General features: G+C 42.6%; 1 protein-coding gene across 1 annotated transcript in view; it reads left to right on the forward strand.

Annotated features, from left to right (window-relative positions):
• PCSK2 (proprotein convertase subtilisin/kexin type 2) overlaps positions 1-22,756 on the forward strand; it is a 96,597-nt gene that overhangs the window by 71,847 nt on the left and 1,994 nt on the right. Inside the window, exons 7-11 of the mRNA XM_010706507.3 lie at positions 2,520-2,608; positions 4,935-5,110; positions 16,520-16,735; positions 17,979-18,079; positions 20,544-20,771. Of these exons, the coding sequence (XP_010704809.2) occupies positions 2,520-2,608; positions 4,935-5,110; positions 16,520-16,735; positions 17,979-18,079; positions 20,544-20,771 (810 nt within the window). The remainder of the gene's footprint in view (positions 1-2,519; positions 2,609-4,934; positions 5,111-16,519; positions 16,736-17,978; positions 18,080-20,543; positions 20,772-22,756) is intronic.

The raw sequence follows: 22,756 nt of genomic DNA on the forward strand, positions 1-22,756 counted from the left end.
TGCTCAGAGGCTGCGAGCATCATGCAGATGAAAAGGCGACAGCATTTGCCCTACAAAAATGTTCCTTTGAGCTCTGCATATTTGACTGCTGCTCACTGCAAGCACCTGAGGTGGTTGGTACAGGCTGCTCATCCCCACTGTTGAGCCTGCAGCTCAGCATAGCCCTTCCTGCAGACACCTTGCATCAGGAAGGCAGAATTCTGTCTTTTGCTGTTTGCTGATGTATTTCAAAGCAGGAAAAAAACAACTTCCCCTGAAAACTGGGGACACCTCTGCTCGAAAACATCTAAATAGAAGAAACGTGCAATAGGATTGGCAGTGGGCTTCAGAAATAGAAATGGTTTCCAAAATGAAGGAGTCAAATTTTGATAACTAGTTCAGATAGGCAAAGCTGTTTTCCAGTCCACCATAATTTTTCACACATGTTCACATAAAATGTTTGCATTTATACTGTGTTCATTAAAAAAGCTGCTCAATGTGCTAATATCCACTTTGCCTTTGATGTATCTCATTCGTAGGTGAAAATATTTTCTCGAATATGTTTTATCCCCTCGTTTTAAAGACTGGAATGCAGCAAAGAGATGAACATTAGAGAAGGAAGCTGTGATCTGTGCCCATGAGACAGGTCACTTCGTAGAAACCGCAATGGATTTATCAATGATACATGAACAGCAAATAGGCTTAAATTAGAAAAGTCTGCTATTTGCCATTAATAATTCAACCAAATGCATTTGCGGTAGCTCACGTGTGACTTATTTTTTCCCCTCCATTCAGCAGCACATTACCTGAACCCCGAGCTGCTGGAGCAGGGCTGCTTGCAGCCTCCATCATTTGGGCCAGTGTGGAGGGGAGAAAGGGGAGAGGACCTTCCAACAGTCCTCCTATTTTTTCTCTCTGCGAGACAGAGTCCACCTGACGGTGCCACCCATATTATTTAACTTTTTTTGCACCCAGCCTCAGTCAAGGCAGTTTTTTACCAAAGCCGTTTATTCCACTTTGTGGCTTGTAGCTGTCCCACAGGCCACCAGATAACGAATGCCTAGCAACGGTGTGTTTCCTCACAGGTCCTTGAACAAGGGCACGAGGGAAAACCTGCTTGGTTGTTGAAAGAAATCTCTCCAGCAGCTGAAGAAGTCCTCACCACTCACCTCTCTGCTCCCTTTTTAAAAGGAACTTGCCTGCGATCTTTCGTGATCACAGCACTTTGAGCATTTGAGAGCAGTTGTTTTCTTTCTGGAGGCTACCTTGAAAAATACCCTCTTCTGAGTGAGGCGATAAAAAGAATGTGTTCCTTCTCGCCCCTTGATTAATTTTAGACTCACCTTTGCCAGGGGTGCTTAAAAAGGACAGAGGGAGAAAAAAGATGATTAAAACAAAACAATCCTGCTGCCCCTGGGGATGGTTTGTCTGGGACACAGCCTCTAGAAGACAGCACTGCTAATTGCACGAGTCCTTAGCATGCTGTAGGAGCAATGCCAGCTGGAAGGCGGCGTGGATGGATGTGAGTGGTGGAAAAGATTGGTATCGACGCATCTCAAAGGAAACCAAACTGACAGCAGCATAGGTTTCACTTGTCTCTCTGCTGTATCTGCTATTTGTTTTAAAATGAGATTATATTGCCCTTCTCTATCTTCTCTGCGGTTTAATTTCTGTGGTGAATTAAGAGGAAGGAAAATGTGATCTGCCTTGTTGTAAGCCTGCCTCGCAGCCACCTGCAGCAGCAGGGTCTGTTCTAAGAGCTGTAAAGCACTTCAGAGACACTGAGTGTTCTTGAAATGCTGCACATCAGGCTGAGCGTGGACCTCGGTGTCAGAGCAGAAGCATCTCACATTCAAGCTGACTGCAGGCTATCTGAGCACTGAAGCTGCAGCTCCGTGCCAGCTTGTGGCTCTTCTGGCAGCTGGGCACTGGAAGGGATGGATGCCCTTGGCCACAGCTCTGCTGCCAGGGAATGTGCTGGTCCTTGTGGTTCTCTTCTGCTACTCCAGCTTGACACTGCACCACCTCTTTCCATAGCATTCTTTGTGGGCAGTGATACGTATCTGATAGATGTTTGAGGAGAAAAATGTATTCAAGGGGCTCAAAGTAATAGGTGTTACATGGCCTGGTTGCAAAAATGCAGGGATTGGTGCTGATCTTAGTTTTACACTGTTGTTTCCAGGAATGGTTCTGCTGTCTAGTAGCTGGTCACAAGGCAGAAGCTGCTTGACAGCCAGAGTTGGAATGGGCTGAATAACTTCACAGCTAAATGAAGCACAGGTCTCTGTGTTAACCTCAGAGCAAGCATCATTCACTCTGCAGAGGGGAAACTGATTATTTGCTGCTTCAGGATGGAATGAACTCATCCAAGTATCCTAGTGCAGCATTCAAGTTTGCCGTGGGCTTTCCTCTGAAGGGCTGGGCCCTGACTGCAATGAGGCAAAGGCAATGACCAGGGTGATGCTCCTTTATTCAGCGTGTGCAGAGTGACCGCTGCGTTAGCTGAGGTTAACGTGGTGTCTCTGATTTCCCCTCTGCAGCCACGGGACCCGATGTGCAGGAGAGGTGTCTGCAGCTGCCAACAACAACATCTGCGGTGTGGGAGTCGCCTACAACTCCAAGGTGGCAGGTACAGTACCAATCCGAGCAGTCCTGACGGCACTGTGCTTCATGCAGTACTGCTCTGCAGGGACAGGGAGCATAGCCCAGCCCAGGACTGCAGGCTGGCACTGGGCCATGTGTTTATTACTTCTCGCACTAGCTGTGGAGAGTCTCTGCTGCCTTCACTGAGGGCCCTATGTAGCTTCTTCAATGACATTGCAAAGGAATGCAATTCCTCATTTTGCTAACCTCTGTATTATCATTTTCAGTGCTCCTTTCCTGCGTCGTGACACAATCGTTTGTGGCAAATCTTATTTTTCAGGAGAGAAGGTGCAAATTCCTGCTGCACTTGGAACCTGTACTTGAAAAGGCAAATCCCATGCTGCTTGTATGCTTTAGGCTTTCACAGTGCAGGCCCTGCAGTGCTGTAAATCTCTGCAGTTGTTGTTTTCCTCCCCTCTAATAAAGGATGTGGAGTGGTAAGAACAGATGCCCAGAGCGGACTGGCTGGCACTTAGCACTTAACATTCTCTCCTCAGGTGTACTGGATATTTTTACTCTGAGGTAGCTTTTTTTCTGCCCTGATGGACTGAGTACAGAGTACAGAGATTGGAGCTGAGCTCTTGAACAGGGTATGTCAGTTGAGTTTCATCCTAAAGAAATCCATTTTCCTCACTGTACAGTTGCTCCACAATGTTAGGGAGGGAGTAGCAAGTGGAGATGGGTGCTTAGGAATTACATTTCATTCCCCAGTGCATACTCCATCATAAATGCACCCGTTGCTTCCTCTGCTTGGCCTGGCTCACTGCTGACACAGAGGAGTCAGGGGAAGGCCACATTTTGCCTGTCACCTGCACATTCCAAAGCAGAACTTCCAGGACACCAAGCTATATGTGCTAAGCAGTTACCCCCATAAGTGTCACTTAGGAATTAGTAACTGGAGGTCTGGTGCTTGCCTTTCTCCACCAGTAATGATGATGTGTCTTCCAAGGATGCAACGTTTCATGGAATGTACATTCTGGCTATCACTTTTAGAGGACTGTGAATTAAGGCGTGGGAATTTAGCAGCACCTCACATTTATTTGTAGTAAAATCTATTGCATCAAACTGGTTGTTTAAAGATTGAAAGCTGAAGGCCTTTTCTGAAGACAAACAGCCTTTCAGATTTGCCTGCTCTGTAGCAAGATCCCCAGTGATGTGGGGGAATGTTGCTTTCGTGTATGAGGACAGTGTGCTCCTGCAGCACCACCGTGTGGTCAGTGGAAAATTAATAGGAGCTGGTAGTCCGCATCTGACATGATTCAAAAGTGTGTTTGCAGATTGGATTAGAAGTTGGTAAGCAAGGATCTGGGGAATTGTGTGCTTTGTTTCTTTTACCTCTTTTTTTTTTTTCTTTTTTTTTTTTTTTCCCCTAGAGTCAAACCAGAATGGCTCGACTCTGCCTGTTGTCCCTCATTTCCCTAGGATTAGTCATTAATTCTGTGGTTTCAGTGCAGAGCTACATTTTACGAGCACGTCAAGCGTTTTCTCAGTCACTGAGATTCACTTTGTAGTTTCTAGCCTAAATTAGCAGGTCAGGAATATCCATCTTGGGTCAGTTTTCCAAATACCACTCTTTCCAGCCTTGTTTGGCACGTGGATTTTGTATTGCATACAGTGAAAGCACTGGCTTCCAAACCAAACTCCTACTGCCATTCACACTGCTTGGCTCTGTGGTGCTGACTTCTGCCTGACATCTCTGTCCTGAAGCTGTTTGGAAAAACACCAAACTTCAATTCAAGGCCATAATGAGATCTGGAATGCGTCCCTGGCTGCTCAGGTCTCATCCAAAGGCCCAGAGGATGGCTGTCAGCACCGTTGTCCTGCATGGGGGAGTATGATAGATGCAAGGGCTTGGACTGCCTCTGTCCTACATTCTGCCTTGCTTTGGGACAGTACTCTGAGGTTTATAAAGTTGACACATCCTTGAATCGTATCACTGAAACTCTGATGCAATTCCTATATAAAAAGTATGATCTACATACTTGTAATATTTCATTATTATAAAATGCTGAGATTGCTTAACAGGAATGTTTTTGAAGTGTTTTCACATAGCAGATGAATGATGCTATATACTTAGAAAGCAGTGAAGTTTTTTCTTTCTGGGCCACACCACTTTGCTATGGCTGGGTGTTTACATGCTTGCATCCTGCTGGGAGGTAAGCACACCCTGATGCAAAGTGTATGGTGGGTGCAGAACTGCTGAGTGACCAAAACTGCCAATGGGTCTGGGGGAGTTACTCGGGTACTGCTAGGTGATATCATGTTTACTCTTCTGCTAGGTGATATCATGTTTATGCTGATTAAATCCACAGGTATTCGGATGCTTGACCAGCCATTTATGACAGACATTATTGAGGCTTCCTCTATCAGTCATATGCCTCAGGTCATAGATATCTACAGTGCCAGCTGGGGACCAACTGATAATGGCAAGACTGTGGATGGACCTAGAGAGCTAACACTACAAGCGATGGCAGACGGTGTGAACAAGGTAACCATCCTATTAAATAATTGAGGTATTGGGACAGGGGGATATGTACACACTTGCAGTATCACCAGGAGCTTAAGCATGTGTGATAGGTGCTGCAGAACACACTGCAGTTATGTAAATTGTCTCAGCTTTCAGTGGGTCCCATTGATGTTCTCTCTGCAATATCTTGGCTTTCTTTTTTTCATCATGTTGTCCCAGGATACTGTGCTCACTTGCATAGAGCTGTTTTTCTCTCTGTTCAGCTTACATAGGCTTTTTATATGCCATCACAGTCAAAATTGAAAAGTCATCCTGGCTCCAGAGCCCTGTAAATGTTCCCCAACTTAAAAGATGCTAGCTATACTACCGATGTCACATTGTCTTTTTTGATGTGCTGCCAGTTTAATTGTCATTTCGAATTTATTGTGTCTTTAAGTCACTTGCATGGTCTTTATTACAGCTGTAATTGTACAGCTGCTATCTGTGGAGTAATAGTCTCCAGTACCAGGACCCTCCTTGTTTTATTTCTATCCTTTCACTTCTTTCAAATACACTCAGTATCATCCTGTAATCTGTAAAACTGTACTTTATTAATAAATTCAGGTAAAATGTGTACCACAGCTCAGAAAGAAAACAATCTGGTTCAAAACAAACATTATGTGGTTCCATCTCCCCTTTGGTGTCATGCAGGTGTGCCGACCACAGTTACTCCTGGTACTGCAGGGAATAAGGCTACTCCTCCTGTTGACTCTAGATGGGTTTCCATAATGAGATGATTAGAAATTGGTTGCTCAGAACAGCTGGGGTGGTTTTGTGTAGGAGCTCTGCAACTGCTCGTTTTCCATCCAAATTCTTTCTTACTCTTACTTGCGCCAGTTCACCCATTCTTCATCACCACCTCTCTGAACAATCAGTTTACCATGTTTTGTGGCATGGGAATTAAATCTATTGCTGTGATACATGGTAAAGCATCCAAAGCTTTCTCAAAACTGGAGTCTCTAATGTTTTACTTACAATAGATGAATTATGGATATCTTCATGCTCTCACACACAAATTTGGAAACATGGGGATCAGGTGAGCAAATTCCATTCCACTGTAAGAGTCAGAGACCGCCTCATGAGACTGAATGTGTACAAGTCTATGACAGCACACATCCCAGGATCTCCCAAGCATCCTCATAAAGACTTTCCTGATCCCCTTAGATACTTCTGTTTTGGGGAGAATCCTTCAGTGTGTAGCACAGCTGTATTTTTAGCAGCACCCTGATGTGTTATTGGATACTTGATTTTTCTTCCATTAATGTTGGATGGAGCAGAGATAATCTCCCATTCCAATTTTTTGTTGTTCTACTTCCATGCAAAACTAGTCAAGAAATAACAGAAAAAGCACAAGTAACACAGGAAAGGTAATGCAAAATAATCTAAAAGGCATTTAACACTTCCAGGAGAAGCAGGTTTTGCTTTGGAGGGTTTGTTGTGTTGAGTTGTTGTTTTTCTTTATTTGTTTCATTTGTTTTGTTTTTCCCATGTTAATATTTAAAAGAGCTTTCAATTAACTTGCTGTTGTATCCCCATGTACTCTATTTTGTGGAGTTATGCTGACATTACACCTTTCTAAATGCTTAGAAAGGGATAAGAGATTTTTCTCCTCTGTTGTATTGTCTGGTCACCTAACTTTTTTAATGCCCTCCCCTTAAATGTGTTGTTAGTCTCATTAAGAAGTAATTTACTTCTTATGAAGTATGAGGGTCAGAAGGGATCTGGGATCTCCTAGATCCCTTAGGCTGCTTACTAAGGAGAGAGAAGAGTGCTGGTGGGTTGCCCTCTGGGAAAGATAGCTCTCATACTGTATCAGAAGGCATGAAATGAACAGAAGAGCCCAAATTAGGAAAGCAGCTCTGTCAAACAACCACTGTGGAATTGGGGGGCAGAAGGGATAGTATTGGATTGTACCTAAGAAAGATACTGTTGTCTAGGAACAATTACATTTAATTTTATAGTAGCAGTATCCTAGATATCTCCTGGCAATACATGCACGAAAGAAGAGATAGCTCCCCTCTAGATAACTCCCTTTGCATTGTGGCCATAGCTTTATCTACCCTAATTATGTTCATTACATTTCCTGTCACAGAAAGGTTTGGGGATATAATTTGTTCTGATTTCTTTTCATGGAGAGCCAGATTTCCCAGAGGCATTTCATCATTTCTGTGGATGCTGGGAACTCTCCATGGTGCTTTGAAAAACCCACTACAGGCTTCCCTGCATGTAAGGGAAGATTAACAAGCTTTTGATATAATACCATTCTACCTGTCTTAGGTCTCCAATCTACGCACCAAATTCTCTGAGTGTACGAATGTAAACCTCACTTTTCAAAATATATATATTTTTTAAAACAACGCTTCCTATTAAAGAGAAAAGTAGCATATCTTACAGACTGAGACAAATAAATGCAGGAACTCTTTTTCTCAGTCTAGGGCTGATTCTCACCAGACTGATGGTTCATAAATTAGTGATGAAGCTGAAATATTGGCAGGGAGGAAGCAACATGCTAAGAATAAAAATGTGTTGTTGAACTAAAAGCAATACTTTCAAATATCCTGGAAGGAAATAGAAGATCTCCTGCACAGAGCAAGATTAATATTCTTGCCTCTAAGGCAATAAACTAAGAAGAAATTGGGAATGAGATTAAATTCTTAAAGGGAATATGCAGTTAGCTGAACTGACAAACACTGGTAACGTTTGCCTTGTTGCTGCCATACTTGGGAACTTATCTCAAGGAGAGACGTGAGTTTCATCCTTACCCAGACTCCATTCTGGTGTCTTGTCCTTTGGCATCCTTCTTCCAAACCTGCTGGGATGCCTGTTGTAAGCACTTGCCTGACAACTGTAACGTGATGATAACACTTCTAGTTTGTGTGTCTGGATGTGTGGTTTGAAGCCATGCATTCATAACCAAGTGTAATACATGTAATCAGAAAATAGTTGGCTGTTTTTTGTTGCTAGGCCACAATTCCACTCACTTTTCATACAATCTGCTTTTCACTGTCTTATCTCAGGACTTCTGTTTAGGGGCAGTAGTCAGCAGTGTGACCGGGTCACTCAATAGTGGCAGTTGCATTGCAAAGATGTATGAGCTCCCTGCTGAATTAGCAGGCACTTGAGGGTAGAGGTTGAACTAGTTTTGTACACAAACATCCCTGAGCTGCAAGGCATCTGATGCTGGCTGCTCACTGTGACAGGCAACTGTGCTAGACTGTGACTGAATCAGATATTCATTAGAATCATAGAATCACAGAATCACAAGGTTGGAAATGACCTATAAGATCATCTAGTCCAACCGTCTTCTCACTACCACTGCTACCACAAGCTACTAAACCATATCTCGCAGCTCCTCATCCAGACGCCTCTTGAACACTTCCAGGGACAGTGACTCCACAACCTCCCTGGGCAGCCATTCCAGTGCCTGACCACTCTTTGAGAGAAAAAGTTTTTCCTCGTGTCTAACCTAAACCTTCTCTGGTACAACATGTGGCCATTTCCCCGGGTCCTGTTCGTTGCCTGGGAGAAGAGGCCAAACCCCTCCTCACCACAGCCTCCCTTCAGGAAGTTGTAGAGTGCAATGACGTCTCCCCTGAGCCTCCTCTTCTCCAGACTAAACAATCCCAGCTCCCTCAGCCGCTCCTCATAAGACTTGTGCTCTAGACCCCTCACCAGTTTCATTGCCCTTCTCTAGACACACTCCAGGGCCTCAATGTCTTTCCTGTAGTGAGGGGCCCAGAACTGAACACAACACTCGAGGTGCGGCCTCACCAGTGCTGAGTAGAGGGGGATGATCACCTCCCTGCTCCTGCTGGCCACACTATTTCTAATGCAGGCCAGGATGCTGTTGGCCCTTTTGGCCACCCGGGCAGACTGTTGGCTCATGTTCAGCCGAACATTAACCAACACTCCCAGGTCTCTTTCTTCTTCACAATCATCTAACCACTCATCCCCAAGCCTGTAACGCTGCTTGGGGTTATTGCGGCCAAAGTGCAGGACCCGACACTTGGCCTTGTTGAACCTCATCCCATTCATCTCAGCCCAGTGATACAGCTTATCTAGATCCCTCTGTAGGGCCTCCCTACCCTCAGGCAGATCCACACCACCTCCCAACTTGGTGTCATCTGCAAATTTACTGAGGGTGCACTCAATCCCCTCATCTAAGTCGTCAGTAAATATATTAAACAAGATGGGCCCCAGTACCGACCCCTGGGGGACACCACTTTTAACGGGTTGTCAGCTGGACTTAACTCCATTAACCACTACCCATTGGGCATGGCCCTCTAGCCAGTTCCTTATCCAAAGAAGTGTATACCTGTCCAGACCATGGGCAGCCAGTTTCCCCAGAGGAAGCCTGTGAGAGACCGTGTCAAAGGCTTTGCTGAAGTCTAGGTAGACTACATCAACAGCCCTTCCCTCATCCACCAGACTGGTCACCCAGTCATAGAAGGAGTTGAGGTTGGTCAAGCACGACCTGCCCTTCGTGAACCCGTGCTGGCTGGGCCTGATCCGCTGGACACCACGCACGTGCCATGCAATCTCACCCGAGATGATTTGCTCCATTACTTTCCCCAGTATCAAGGTCAGGCTAACAGGCCTGTAGTTCCCCGGATCCTCCTTACGGCCCTTCTTGAAGATGGGAGTCACATCAGCAAGCCTCCAATCCTCTGGGACCTCTCCAGTTAACCAGGAGCGCTGATAGATGGCCGAGATTAGGATAGCCTGCAATGGGCTAAGAGACAAATGCTGTTTTGTCTGGTGAATGTGCTCTGTTGCTCCCTCTTTAAACACAGTTGCCAGGAGCTGTAATGGATTAATTTAATGAAATGTTACTGTCTGGCTTCTAGGCATCATGTGTGGACAGCAGCATATTATGGCATATACGGAGAAAAGGGTTATATTTCTTTATAGCCTCAGTAAGTCACTGACCTAACATTGTTCTGGATGTCCTGAAATACCTTACCCCTGTACCAACCAGGCTTCTTATATGCTCAGTTGCATTGCCCCTAATGTATTGCATGTTTACAGATATATTTCTTCAGTGAGCTATAGAGGGTTGTTATTCCAGGTGCAGAGCTACAAACTAAAATGCAGAGCAGGGCCAGAGACTGCGATGGTAGATTTGGGAATAAACAGCCCAGTGTTGAGTAACAGCTGTATCATGGCTGAGAGGAACTTTCATTTCAGAGAAGGGGTGTGAGCCCGTAGTAGCGTTCTGTAAAACATATGTCTGGACAGAGCAATGCTGTGTGATTTATGTATCCCTTGTGTGACCTGTGCTTACCTGTTTTGGGGGCTATACAACTTGGAGGGACAGATGGTTTCCCAGTGGTAGCACAACTCTCTTAGTTATGTACATTTTAATCACTGGTACTTTTCAATCTGTATTATATCATCAGACATCTTAAACTGTAAGATAAGAAAAAAGTAACTAGCTCAAGAACTATTCCACCCACGCTTTATGGATATAACCCATCTTTAATGCAATATCCAGTAAACATTTCTTACTTGCTGTTTTATGAGTTCAATATTTCCAGCTTCAGCAATTGGAATTTAAGGCAGATATTAAAAAAAAAAAAAAAAAAGGAGTAATCAAGCTAAGCTAGTCTCTATCTATTGCATTTTTTATGATACAGGCTTTTGTATTAGTGAGTTGCAAGGAGTTGCTCACGGACTGAATTAATTTCTTGAGACTTTGCCAGCTCATCCAGGATATATAAGACATGATCCATTCGTGCCTGTGTTGGTGAAAATGTTGCTTCCATAACATGGTTCTTCCTAAGAAAATGCTATACAAGTGCAAATTGCCAAGGGAGCAATATTAAGAATTTAAAGTCTCATCATGGCTCTGTAATTGAGCTCAACAATAGAAGAAGAAAGGATAGCATGGAAAATGAAATATTTCTCATTTGCCTCCATCCAAGGCCAAGCGCATTGCATTCTTGCTGTTTGAAATATGCTGAGATTGGCACATCATTAATGTATATGCAACTACATCTAACATTGTTTTGTTGGCTCAGTAGTCAAGTGAGGATAGGGAAATTATTTTATGAGATTGCTTTCTGATTACTTCATTTCTAAGGAAGCCTTACAAGCTTCTTTGTAACTCTGGAGCCCTTTACTATCATATTGCTATTGTGTCTAGAAAATGCATTGCAATTACAAGTCTTGTCTTATGTATTTAAGCTAAAATCAAACCAAATTACAATCCCACATGAGTATATTGTATGTTAGCTTTTCTGATGTTTACCCATTTGGCTGGAGTGGGATACCTTTCAGGCCTCGGTAAAACAGCATGAGCACCTTTTCTAACGTAGTGATGGGATACATGCCCCATCACCATGAATAAGATCCAGATTTGGAGATCAGTCTATGAGCATCTGCTTTCCTGCCACAGCTCAGGGAATGAATACACGTATCTGAGGACAGGGCAAGTGTAAATCCCAAATCTCATTAGTTTCTGTTGTGATATCTGCTGCTTCGGGCATGCCTTGGTCAGCTGAAGACCTTGGCTGTTGTAAGGCTTGTGATCCACCTGGTCCTGCAACAACGTTAAATATTGCCCTTCACAAAGATTCAGATGACTCTCACATAACGAGTAGGAAACTGCTGTACTGCAGTAGCTTGGACCAGCATGGAGCAACGGGATTAATTTTTTTACAGATGTTACCAGTATCAGAATTGTATCTGCAGAATTGTTGGGCTATAGTAATGTGTTATCACTTGTGATGTGCAGCTGAGGATCCAACAAAAAGGAATTGCTAGTTTAAGCTGAGCCAGAGCATTTCAATTGGTGGATTTTGCTTATTTTGTACTGATCATCAAGTTCTTGCTTTTGTAAAATGGATCAAATTTAAGTTGAAGGGAAAGAAGAAATGTTTGATTTTGAGCAGGCGGAATTATTTTATTTTTAAATAGAAGCTTTTCTCTTGGCATTTTCCAAGCCCCCTTCCTGCTGAGCTGAACCCTAATTGAAAGCTAATGCTACTTCTCTTCACCAAAACTGTATTTTTCCACTCATTTCTCTTGGCTAACAGAAGCCTATCTAATTTCAACAATAATTTAGGCATAGAAAATAGCTCAAGCACTATTTTTAGTGAAAGGAAGTATTAACAATTGCACAGTTAATTGGGGGCTGTTGGATGGGAGTTCAGTATTCTTCTGTGACCTAATAAAGACTGGAGTAAGTTATATAAAGCATTTTGTTAGGGTTTGACAATTACAGGGCTCAGTTCTTTGAGAACCTCATACAACGAAGTCTCATGTACTTGGGTGATTATGACTTGACCTAAATTGCTTTAGAAATCTGCTAGGAGGAACCAATCAGCCAGCTACCAAAGTCAACAAGGGCTCAATGGGCTGCTAGCTGGCAGCAAGTCAGGGATGGAGGAGAACACTGGCAGGCTCCAGAAAACCCAGGCAGTGCAAAAATCAAAATAGCAACAGCTTGGTGATGCCAAGGTCTTGCTAATTCCAGCTGGCTTAAGCCACATAGCTGGACTACTTGCACAAGGCAGAGGTGGGGAGAGCTCCTCAATGGCTGGAGAGCCCAGCTCAATGCATCCACAAGGTCCCAACAGCAGGCAAATGGTGCTGCAGCTCTTCTACATCCTTCCTTGCCTTGGGGTTCCCCAGCTGGGGAATGTGATGGAAATTTCCAGTGCTGCAAAGCTCCTCCAAGCAGAGCATTGTGTTCTGGACACGCCATGCCCGGGGCTACAAAGCACAGTTTGCAGGATAATTAGCAAATGTTATTGAAGGATGCAATTCTTAATTACAAAATATGTAAGGGCTTCCAAATAATTCAGTGCCAAAAGCTCTAATGATGCTGTTGAAGGAGAAACAAGCACTCTTTAAGGAGGAAGATAAGTGGAAAATAATAAGAAATGGTAACTGGCCAAGTCCTATGCAAAAGTTGCTAAGACCAATGGCAAAGACTTGAAAAAGCTGTAGAATTCTTTTGCCTTTCCTGGAAGAACAGCTCATATCTTATCATAAGAGGCACAAAGATTGCTATTAAACTATACGGAAAGTGCTGTGAGACACTTCTTTTTTTTCTTCAGAAGAAATGCAGAATTACTATCATGTCATGCAAAAAAAAAAAAAAAAAAAAAAAGTGCAAAGCTAGAGAGTCTGTACCAGAGACAGGCTGTAAAGACTGTCATGTTCCTTCCATCCACCTTTAGCAACGATGATGGCTGGGCTGGAATAAGCAAATTACAGGAACTAAAGCAGAGGCCGAGCTGTGTTAGGGGCTCAGCTGTTACATGAATACCTGACAGCCTTTACAAGAAGGGCCAGGGGAAGCTGAAGGAGATTTATTTGCCAATACCACCAGTTTCTATCTGAAAGTGTGATCCAGGAATGAAAGCTGAGAGGAATACTGGCTTAGGCACTAGCCCAGCAAGCATGATGCATGAACACATACAAAAGTGAAAAAGAGTTCAAGGTGTACCTTAAGTTACATAAAATGGATTAGCCTGCAGTTCCCTGCCTGCTCACTTTTGCAAGGTTGTTCAGTAAAGGTATTTTCCTGGGATTATGGTCTTTAGAAATTGAGATAATGGATAATAAAGCTTCTCTGGGATATTTTTTGCCAATAGCACAACATCTCACGAAGAGCACTGGAAATAGAAAACCTGCTGTTTCTGCCAAGAAAACTTCTCAGTAGCTGTCTGTGACTTTCTGAGCATACAGCCTTGCTCAGGATTTCATTCTGACTGGTGTGATTTGAGAGGTGAGATTCTTTAGGCTGCTCCTCAATGCACTGAGATCCATTTTCAGCTGTGAATGCGAGTTATGGCTTCAGATGGCTCAGAAGTGTGAGTGACAAGCTCTGTATTGCTTTTGGGGGAAATGAACAGATTTCAACAGGATTCTGGAGAAAAGATACTCTTTAAAATGTACCTTCTTGTCTTGCAGTCTTCCCTCTTATTTCTGAATCTTCCTTCAGGCTCTCTCTGGTGTTTTTAGTGCCTATTACTAGCATCTTGTCCAATCTTGTTTTTGTCCTAAATTTACAGCAGCCTAACCTGAGTGATACCACTGAAATCGTTGAGGTTCATAGAAAGTTGAGATGTAAATAGAAGCTTTCAGTTGGCTTTAAGTATGATGCTTGGTTGACCCCAGTGAGATTTGTCTGGTTTACACAAATACCATCCAGGGAATTGAAAATTCACTTCCTTTGAAGCCATACATTTCTGCATGGTACTTGGAGTAATGCCTGAGGACAGTCAATGAGCAGTTTGCCTGTGCAAACACACCCTAAGAATCATTGCAGATATTGCACTTGGGCTGCTATCAGCTTATTCCAGTAGTAATTGCCTCTTTCCAGTCCTGGCTGAAAGGGAAATGCAATAGAAATTGGAGTATTAAAAGGTAATTGAAAACAAACAAACAAACAAACCAGCATAAAACACCATTACACCACACTTGTGGATGCAACTCTCATAGAAGTGATATCCTTTGATTGTTCTCCAAATAGACAGTGATGCCATAATACCTGCCCCCAGCAGCACTTGGCAGGCTTACTACACCCACGAACCCAACTCCAAATTTCAATTCAGTTGTGGATGCCACCTGACCCCACCAGCAATCTGCTACACCTGTTTTCTGCCATCCTCCACAAATCCCATCTGTGGGCTGTGCTGCTTTGCAGCAATTCCCACTTTTGGCAGCACGGAGCCATTTGCCATGCAGGGCAAAGTCTGCTTCCCGACGCTGTATGAATGCTGAGGAGGCTAACTGCCTGGCACCAGACTGCTTTCCTGAATTTGTCATATGAAAATTAAGCGTTTCAACTCCCTTCAAAATGGCTAGAAGGAAAGGCTTGTTTTAAGATCAGTCCCAGACATGCCAAACATCCTGTTCCTGGCACCAGCAGTGTGTCTTCTGGGGATGGGCGGGTGCTCTAGCTGTCATTGAGGGTATCCAAAAGGCACAGATGGTGACACGGTGGTGTGATGGTGCGTGTGGGCAGGACAGCAAGCTTGTGATGTAGTCTGGGAATTGAGTCCAAAGCCCAGGTAGCAGCAGTCTGAGCACAAGCTCATTATTTTGATTTTATGTATTTTTGCAACAGCATCCTCTTCCTTTAAAACTAAAATGATTGATCTCAGATCTTGGTAGGAGTTCTCAGACTGATTTCAGTATGCTTATTTCATAGTCATCATCTTAATTATGAAAATCTCTGTCCTGAGGTGTTACATACCCCAGTGGCAGCAGACCTGCTGTGCAATTCAATGGATTATAATGCAACTTTCTAAGATGCTTGAAATAATGAGGTTGCTCTGTTCAGTGAGGTATGATGAAAAATAGAAGCTACTGCTGGGAGCTCAGATTTGATTTAAATTCTTTACAGAAAAGGTTCCTATTAAAATACCATTGCAAGTTGCTTTGTTTGCATATGCTTTAATCTCCATTTTTTGCTGGACAATGAAAAGACCAGAAGATATTTTTTCTCATCTTCTACCCAGTGCACACAAACAATATGCTAAATTGAGGCCTTGCACCCTTGTGATGCTGCTGGAAGTAAACACTGGATTCCATTAGGCTAAACACAGAAATTTTGGTTGTGCTGGAATCAGTGAGAGATCTGTGCTTGGTTTCAGTGGCACTGATCTTCCTCCAAGTATCAAGGCTCTGAGGTCTTACCTTCTTCCAGTCTTAGGATGGCATGAGAAGACAGAGTGGAGCTGATACTTTCCCACTCCTTGCTTACCTGGAAGTGGGAGAGAGGATACAAATTTCTTAACAGGAAGGTCATAGCTTCAGTATCTCCCATTAATCTCTGGACTTTGCAGTGGTTTTGGTAGACCATCTTTCTGTAGATAATTCATTTAATTTCTTATTTTCTGCTTGGTCATAGAAGCTGATTTGCCAGAAAAAAAAAAACAACAACAAAAAAACTCTGTGTCAGTGATACTTACAGAGAAAATCTATTGAGAGGAAAAAGGTGCCGGCTTTACAGAGTTTGTAGTCCTTGTCCAAACCTAATTAGATCTTACAAAGCCAGTGTCTGAGATGACCTATACTGCTTTTAAAAGAACACCTTCGTTACAGCATTTAGACCTTGACATAAGCACTAATGAATCTATAAAATGTCTCAGCATATGGCACTTCACACAAGCCTTCAGGGCATCAAGCAAAACAGGAGATAAATGGAAACGCTCTGTGTGCATGAAGTTGCACAGTTGGCTATGGCTGCCAATTAACCAATTTTAATAATCTGCAGAAGCCCATTTTATTTCAACTTACAGCTGATGTATATTTTGTTTGGATCAGTTTTCTCCTTTAGAGACATTTAGTTTCACAACTACGTGTGCTGTTGAGCATAGGTGCTGTTTTCTATTTGCAGTTTAACCCAGGAGGGCCAACTTTCCCTTTTTACAGGGCCGGGGAGGAAAAGGAAGCATCTACGTCTGGGCATCTGGAGATGGGGGCAGCTACGATGACTGCAACTGTGATGGTTATGCATCAAGTATGTGGACAATCTCCATCAATTCTGCAATAAATGATGGACGGACAGCTCTGTATGATGAAAGCTGCTCTTCAACCCTAGCCTCCACATTCAGTAATGGGAGGAAGAGAAATCCAGAGGCTGGTGTGGTGAGTCCAGATATTATTGTGGTGTTGCTGCTGTCTTTTTGCACTCCCACGGCCCATTACAACTCTGACTGCTTTGGAGCTCCAGATGGTCCTTTGTTGAGATGGATATTTTCTCATCTGCAGCATGTGATTGTGCCAAGGCTGTCAGCTGAGGAGATGTGGAATTAACATTGAGAACAGCAATGATCTTCCCTATCTTAGAGATTCATATATTTCGGGCTTTCCTTTATCAGAAACCAGATTTAGAAGTTCAGTTGCCCTCTTTCCAGAGGACAGTTTGACAAAAGGCTTCTGTTTAAAGCTAAATAAAAGGGATTGACATCTGAAATCATCCTTAATTGTTCTGGCAGAGCAGTCACGAATCAGATTTCTGCTGTACTAGGAGCTGCACAGGGCAGACAGACATTCAGTTGCCTGTAGAGGAAATGTGGATGTTCAGATTACCCTCAAAGATACAGTCAAGTATTGAGAGCAGTGTGGAGCACCATACTCAAGTCCTTCACTTTCTAGTGGAAAATATGTGATTTATGTTTGAGTCTAGCTGGGATTCCCTTCCACTGTACTGATACTGCTCTGCAGCACCTCAAGACTAGCCAGTCTGATTCACAGAGGGGAAAACTGTGGTATAGTAACTCAAGGTCTGCCCTTCCCAAAAGCCATTATATATTTTCCTTAACTCTATCTCAAGATCCAAAGACTTTATTCATTTTAGATAGCATCCTAAATGCCTGTGTGCAATAGCAGATGGAAAAATACTGGTTTCTGTCTTGGTGTCAGCATTGTGCTGGTATCAGCTGAAGTGATACCTTTGTAATAATCACCATAAACTACACTTCTAAAGTTTTCCTTAGGTCTGCATGGAAGACTGCAGCCAGTCTTGGCTTTGGAGTTGTATAAATCTTAGAAATCTCAGTATAATTAAGAATTCTAGTTTCCAACCCTCATGACAACCATAAAGAAATTTAAGGCCTTTGGTTAAACTCTGCTTATAGGAAATAAAGTGATATCTGTATAAGTTTGAGATTGTTTTCCTACATCATAACTTATTCTTGCATTTCTACCTTCTGTAACTATGTCCCCCAATACTTTTAAAGTCATACACAATTCTAAAGAAGACAGATCCTGGGAACAAATACACAATTACTCTGAAGAGCAAAACTCTACTCTCTGTATTTTTCTACATCTGCAGCTGCAAGGAAAATGGAATAAGTCATTTCATTAATTAAATCTAATATCATTGCAGGCTACAACAGACTTGTATGGCAACTGCACCCTGCGTCACTCAGGAACGTCTGCAGCTGCCCCTGAAGCAGCAGGAGTGTTCGCCTTGGCCCTGGAGGCTAAGTATGCTGTTAAGACATTCCTTGTGAGCTCTGCAGAGGAGTGGGCCTGGGGTTTGTTTAATGTTCATCGTATGAACACAGCTGCTGGATTAAGCTGGATGAGCAGCTGATGCGCTGCTGGATACAATAAAGACATGGCTGGGGACTTACAGGGCGACCTATGGTCTTGCCAAAGCCACAGGCAGATACATTTTGATTAATTTGCTCTCTGTGTGTCCTGTACATCCAGGAGTTTGTCTTCCCAGCACTATTTGAGGGAGAGGTTACTTCATTTCTCCACGTATTTAGTAGGGAGCATCCAGCTTACAAAAGCAAAATAATGTATCTGTAGTATCAGATGGGAGTTCATCTTGTCCCACAAATGTTCACAGTGAAAAATACATAGGGGAGCGAGTAACAAGCAGGATTAAGAGTGATCTTTCACGTAAGCAGCTTGGGCAATCAGTTGTTTGGGGAGGGAACAGTCAGCCTATCCCTTTTAACAGCCACAGGCAGAGTTCTCTTCCTCAAATTTGTCTGACTCTTTTTAATCTTGTCAGTGATTTGGCATCTGCATCACCCAGTGTCAATCAATTCCACAGTAATAATATTTGTTGGCAGTGGTGTGGAATGCTTCTTTTGTCCTTCCTTATCCCATGGCTGGTAATCTGCTTTTGTGCTATATAATTGCTGTGTTATGTGGAAGAACAAATATCCAGTGTCTGTTTACCTTCTTCGTGCTATTTATAACATTGGAGATACCTCTAGTGTATCTTGCCTCATTATCTTCTTTTCTAATGACTAGGAAAAGTTTTCCTTACAATAATCTACACCATCTTTTCCCTTTGTGTTGAACTGTTTTATGAAGTGAAAAAGCATTTGCTCAGCTATGCAGCTTCAGTTGCTTCAGCATGAGCTGAACACTGTGTACACAGTTCTCTTTGACAGTATGTAGAAGAATGAAGATTTAGCAGAGGAGACAAAATTTATATCGTCAGTGGAGCAGTGATTATTGTGCTCAGAGCACAGCTTGGACCAGTTCTCATTTTTCAGATTTTATGTGTGTCAAACAAACACGCCAAGTATCTTAACTTTGGATGATCAATCCTTCCACTATCAGATTTGTTCAGTGGGACAGCCACAATGTAATAAATTAATATGGCCATACAAATAAAGATTTAATGAATTTTCTGACCACTACATGTTTAACTTGGACTACAGTCCTAATTTCTCAGTAATAATGATCATTACTCTTTATTTGGGCTGCCCATGAAGTAGGTAATAAATCTTGTCAAACTGTTGTGAGTAGAAATTAGACTAATTCCCCTTGGTCTGCAGCTGGTTCTCTAGCCTTTGCTGAGAAGGAAAGAAAGAAAGAACTGTCAGTGTCTCCTTCCAGTCTGGCTGTCATAAACTTCTGTTGTATTGTGCAGAATTTCCCTGGATGAGTAACACTTGCCTTCACAGGAATGGCTAGCAATTTTCCATGCTGGCTGCTCTTGTCTGCAGTATGTCTCTCAGCTCGTGTACATCTGACATGTCTCTAAAAACAAGCTAACCTGTGAGATGGGAAGTTCCATTTTAAAAAGTTTTGCAAGTGATCTTTGGTGTTCTGAATCTCATGTCACCTTGTAAAAATGAAAGCAATTAGTTATTCTGGTGTACATTCAGCATCCATGCATGCATTACTTAGGTCACAGAAAGCTGAAAAATAGATCCTTTTGGGTTGATGATTTGAATCAGATATATTATAATGTTGAAAGAGTTCATCATAAAACAAATGGAATAGCTTCAGTTATGTAGAATTAGAACATCAGTTCTAAATCTTCCAGAATAATAACTTATAAGTGCCCTTCCTGTTGTCATAATCACTGCAAAGCTAGGAGGACAAGAGCTGATGATGAAAAATGATCACAAAATCTAGACAAATGTTCCTTTACTGCATCCATCTGTGCTAGCAGATCATGGGTGATAAAGCTCTACTGTAGCTCACACTGCAAACGTGCAGCCACCCACAGCCCATATATCCACATTTACAGTCTGCTGAAGTGACTGAGACCTTGACTGGATTAATAGATAGAGCTCACCAGCTCTATCTGAGCAGAGCTGCTCTGGATGAACCTTGGGAGGTCCATGGAAAAAGCAAGTGGAGCAGGCAAGGAAAAGAGAGTGAGATCTAAGACGAGGGTTTCACAGATTTGTCCATAATCTTTTTTTTTTTTTTTCATTCTTTTCAGGATCTGGTATATTATCCTACTCATTTTATTCCCAGTAGATAGTAGATAGTTAATGTCTATTTGAAAGCAGTTGCTTTCAGAAACTATTCTTGCTCCCTTGAAATCAACAGAAGCTTTTTACTGGTATGTGTGTAGATTCAATTTCTGTGAGATTCACAGAAGCAAATTTCAGCAAAGGACTTACATTATTTTATTTAATATCTGTGGGAAAAGACCGTACTGTTTGTTTTCCCTATTACTTTTCCACAGCTCGGACCTGACCTGGAGAGACATGCAGCATCTGACAGTTCTCACCTCCAAAAGGAACCAGCTTCATGACGAAGTTCATCGGTGGCGTAGGAATGGTGTCGGGCTGGAATTCAATCATTTGTTTGGCTATGGTGTCCTAGATGCAGGAGCAATGGTTAAGATGGCAAAAGACTGGAAGACCGTTCCCGAGAGATTCCACTGCGTTGGGGGGTCAATACAGGAACCTGAGTAAGTCCAGTATATGTGTTTTGTTTCTTCAGTCATTGAAGAGATCACAGGCAGGCAAATACCTTACAAAGAACTCAATAAGCAGAGAAACATAATGAACACATAATAAACACCAGTAGTGTCAATAGCAACATCCATTTCTTGTAAGTGCTTACAGGTATGTTTGCACTAAAGTTTGTGTGAATAAAGAGCTTGTGCATGAGTGAAAACCTGGGAGTCTGGCCCCATAAATTGCCCAAATTGCTGCTGCATGAAATACTTCTCAGCCAAGTCCTGCTGACCTATTTTAGCAGGCAAATTTATCTCCAGAAGAAACAGTCATCTATAGGTACCAGACATTCAGTTTGAATGTTACAGCATTTAATTGTGTTTGGCTTGTTCTTCAAGTCACTAATTGCAGGCTAGGTTGTCAAATTATTTTCTGATTACCTTTGCGTGCTAAAGTGAATGAGTCAACAAGTGAATTAATACTACTTGACTACAACAGCTATCATTCAATTCAATTATTGAAAAATTGACCTAATGATGGCCAATTTATGTCTTGAAACACTTGTAATTTGACATTTCAGTGCCATTTTTGAAAGCGTCATTATTCTGTCATAAGAAGAAATTAATCCAATATGCTTCCCTAGTAGATAGCTCTTCCAAGCAAAGACTGAGTTTGCTTCCATCGTCCAGATGGGTTTGTATTTGATAATGAAATTTCTACTGCACTTCCACTTGTTTTTCCAGTTTGATCATGCAGCAGCAATATTTGCTATATGTATTCCATATGTCTATATATGCATAGATTTGTATATCTGTTTTCCCTATATACTTAGATAGATAGTGATGGCACAGGGGTGTGTACCACAGCAGCATTACCCATTAGCAGAAACAGGACACCGTATTTTGGTGCTGATAGAGAAGACTCACACTGTGAGGTCCTCCCTCATTCACTGCCAGAGATATAAGCATGGCAAAGCATTGTAAGTCAGTATCAGATGATAAGAAGTCAGATTGCTTTGAGGCTGATGCTTCCCATGCAGAGAAATTTCAAGCAGATAGCAACTGTGAGATGATGTCTTTCACCTCCAGCTGCTATATAGCGCGTTTTCCTTGTGCTGAGGGACACAAAATGCATCTCAAGGGAATCAGACTGAAGTGTTCAAATACTTTAGCTATATAATATTTATGTTATACCAGCTTCTGCAGTAGCACATCCTGCAAATTCAGAATGCTACATCTTTAGTCCGTTTAAAGTAAGTGTTTGAATGCCTTGAGGATCTGGGCATGAATGTGTTTTTACTCTGCAAGTAGTCCCAAGACATCAACCCGCTAGGAGAGGAGGACAGAGACAGGCCTGAGCTGATATTAGTGATGTGCTGAACAATACTTAAAGCTTGTCTCAGGAAGAAGAGATTTCCTGGAAGTCAGGAAATGCTTGAATGAAACGCTTTCACTGCTCTCTGAAGACTGCACTATTTCAGTAGCAAAGGGAAAGGTTGGATTTACACTCACATTTCTTTTCAAGAGAAGGCATTCCACTTACACAATGTGGTCAGTGCCCCTTGAAAGGGACACACTTCCTTATTTCACTGCAAAACCTAGGTCCTGAGCAGAACTGCGAGTGCTGGGAAGGTTGCTATGTGCAACCTGCTTTGCACAGGGCCAATGTTAATGCTTCCTCAGCTGTGTGGGGTGCAACAGCACTGTGAGTGCATGCATGTTTGGCAGCTCAGCAAACAAGTGTGCTTCCTTCCTGAACACTCCTGTTCAGGAAGGGATCAGCTCGAGGCCAGCAATTTTCTTGGAAGCATACTTTTCAAGTGAGCTGAAATGAGGTTCAATATCTGCATTCGTTTCTGAATCACAGCAAGGATGCAGACTTGAATATTGCTGCATTGAATTTTTGTGCAAGTGGCTCCAGAGTGGTTTGCTGCTGTCTTTTGAGGTGGCTGACACTACTCATGGCTCGTTAACTGAAAACACACATTATTATGCAA

This window comes from Meleagris gallopavo, chromosome 2 (assembly GCF_905368555.1).
Source record: "Meleagris gallopavo chromosome 2, MGAL_WU_HG_1.1, whole genome shotgun sequence".
Lineage (NCBI taxonomy): Eukaryota > Metazoa > Chordata > Aves > Galliformes > Phasianidae > Meleagris > Meleagris gallopavo.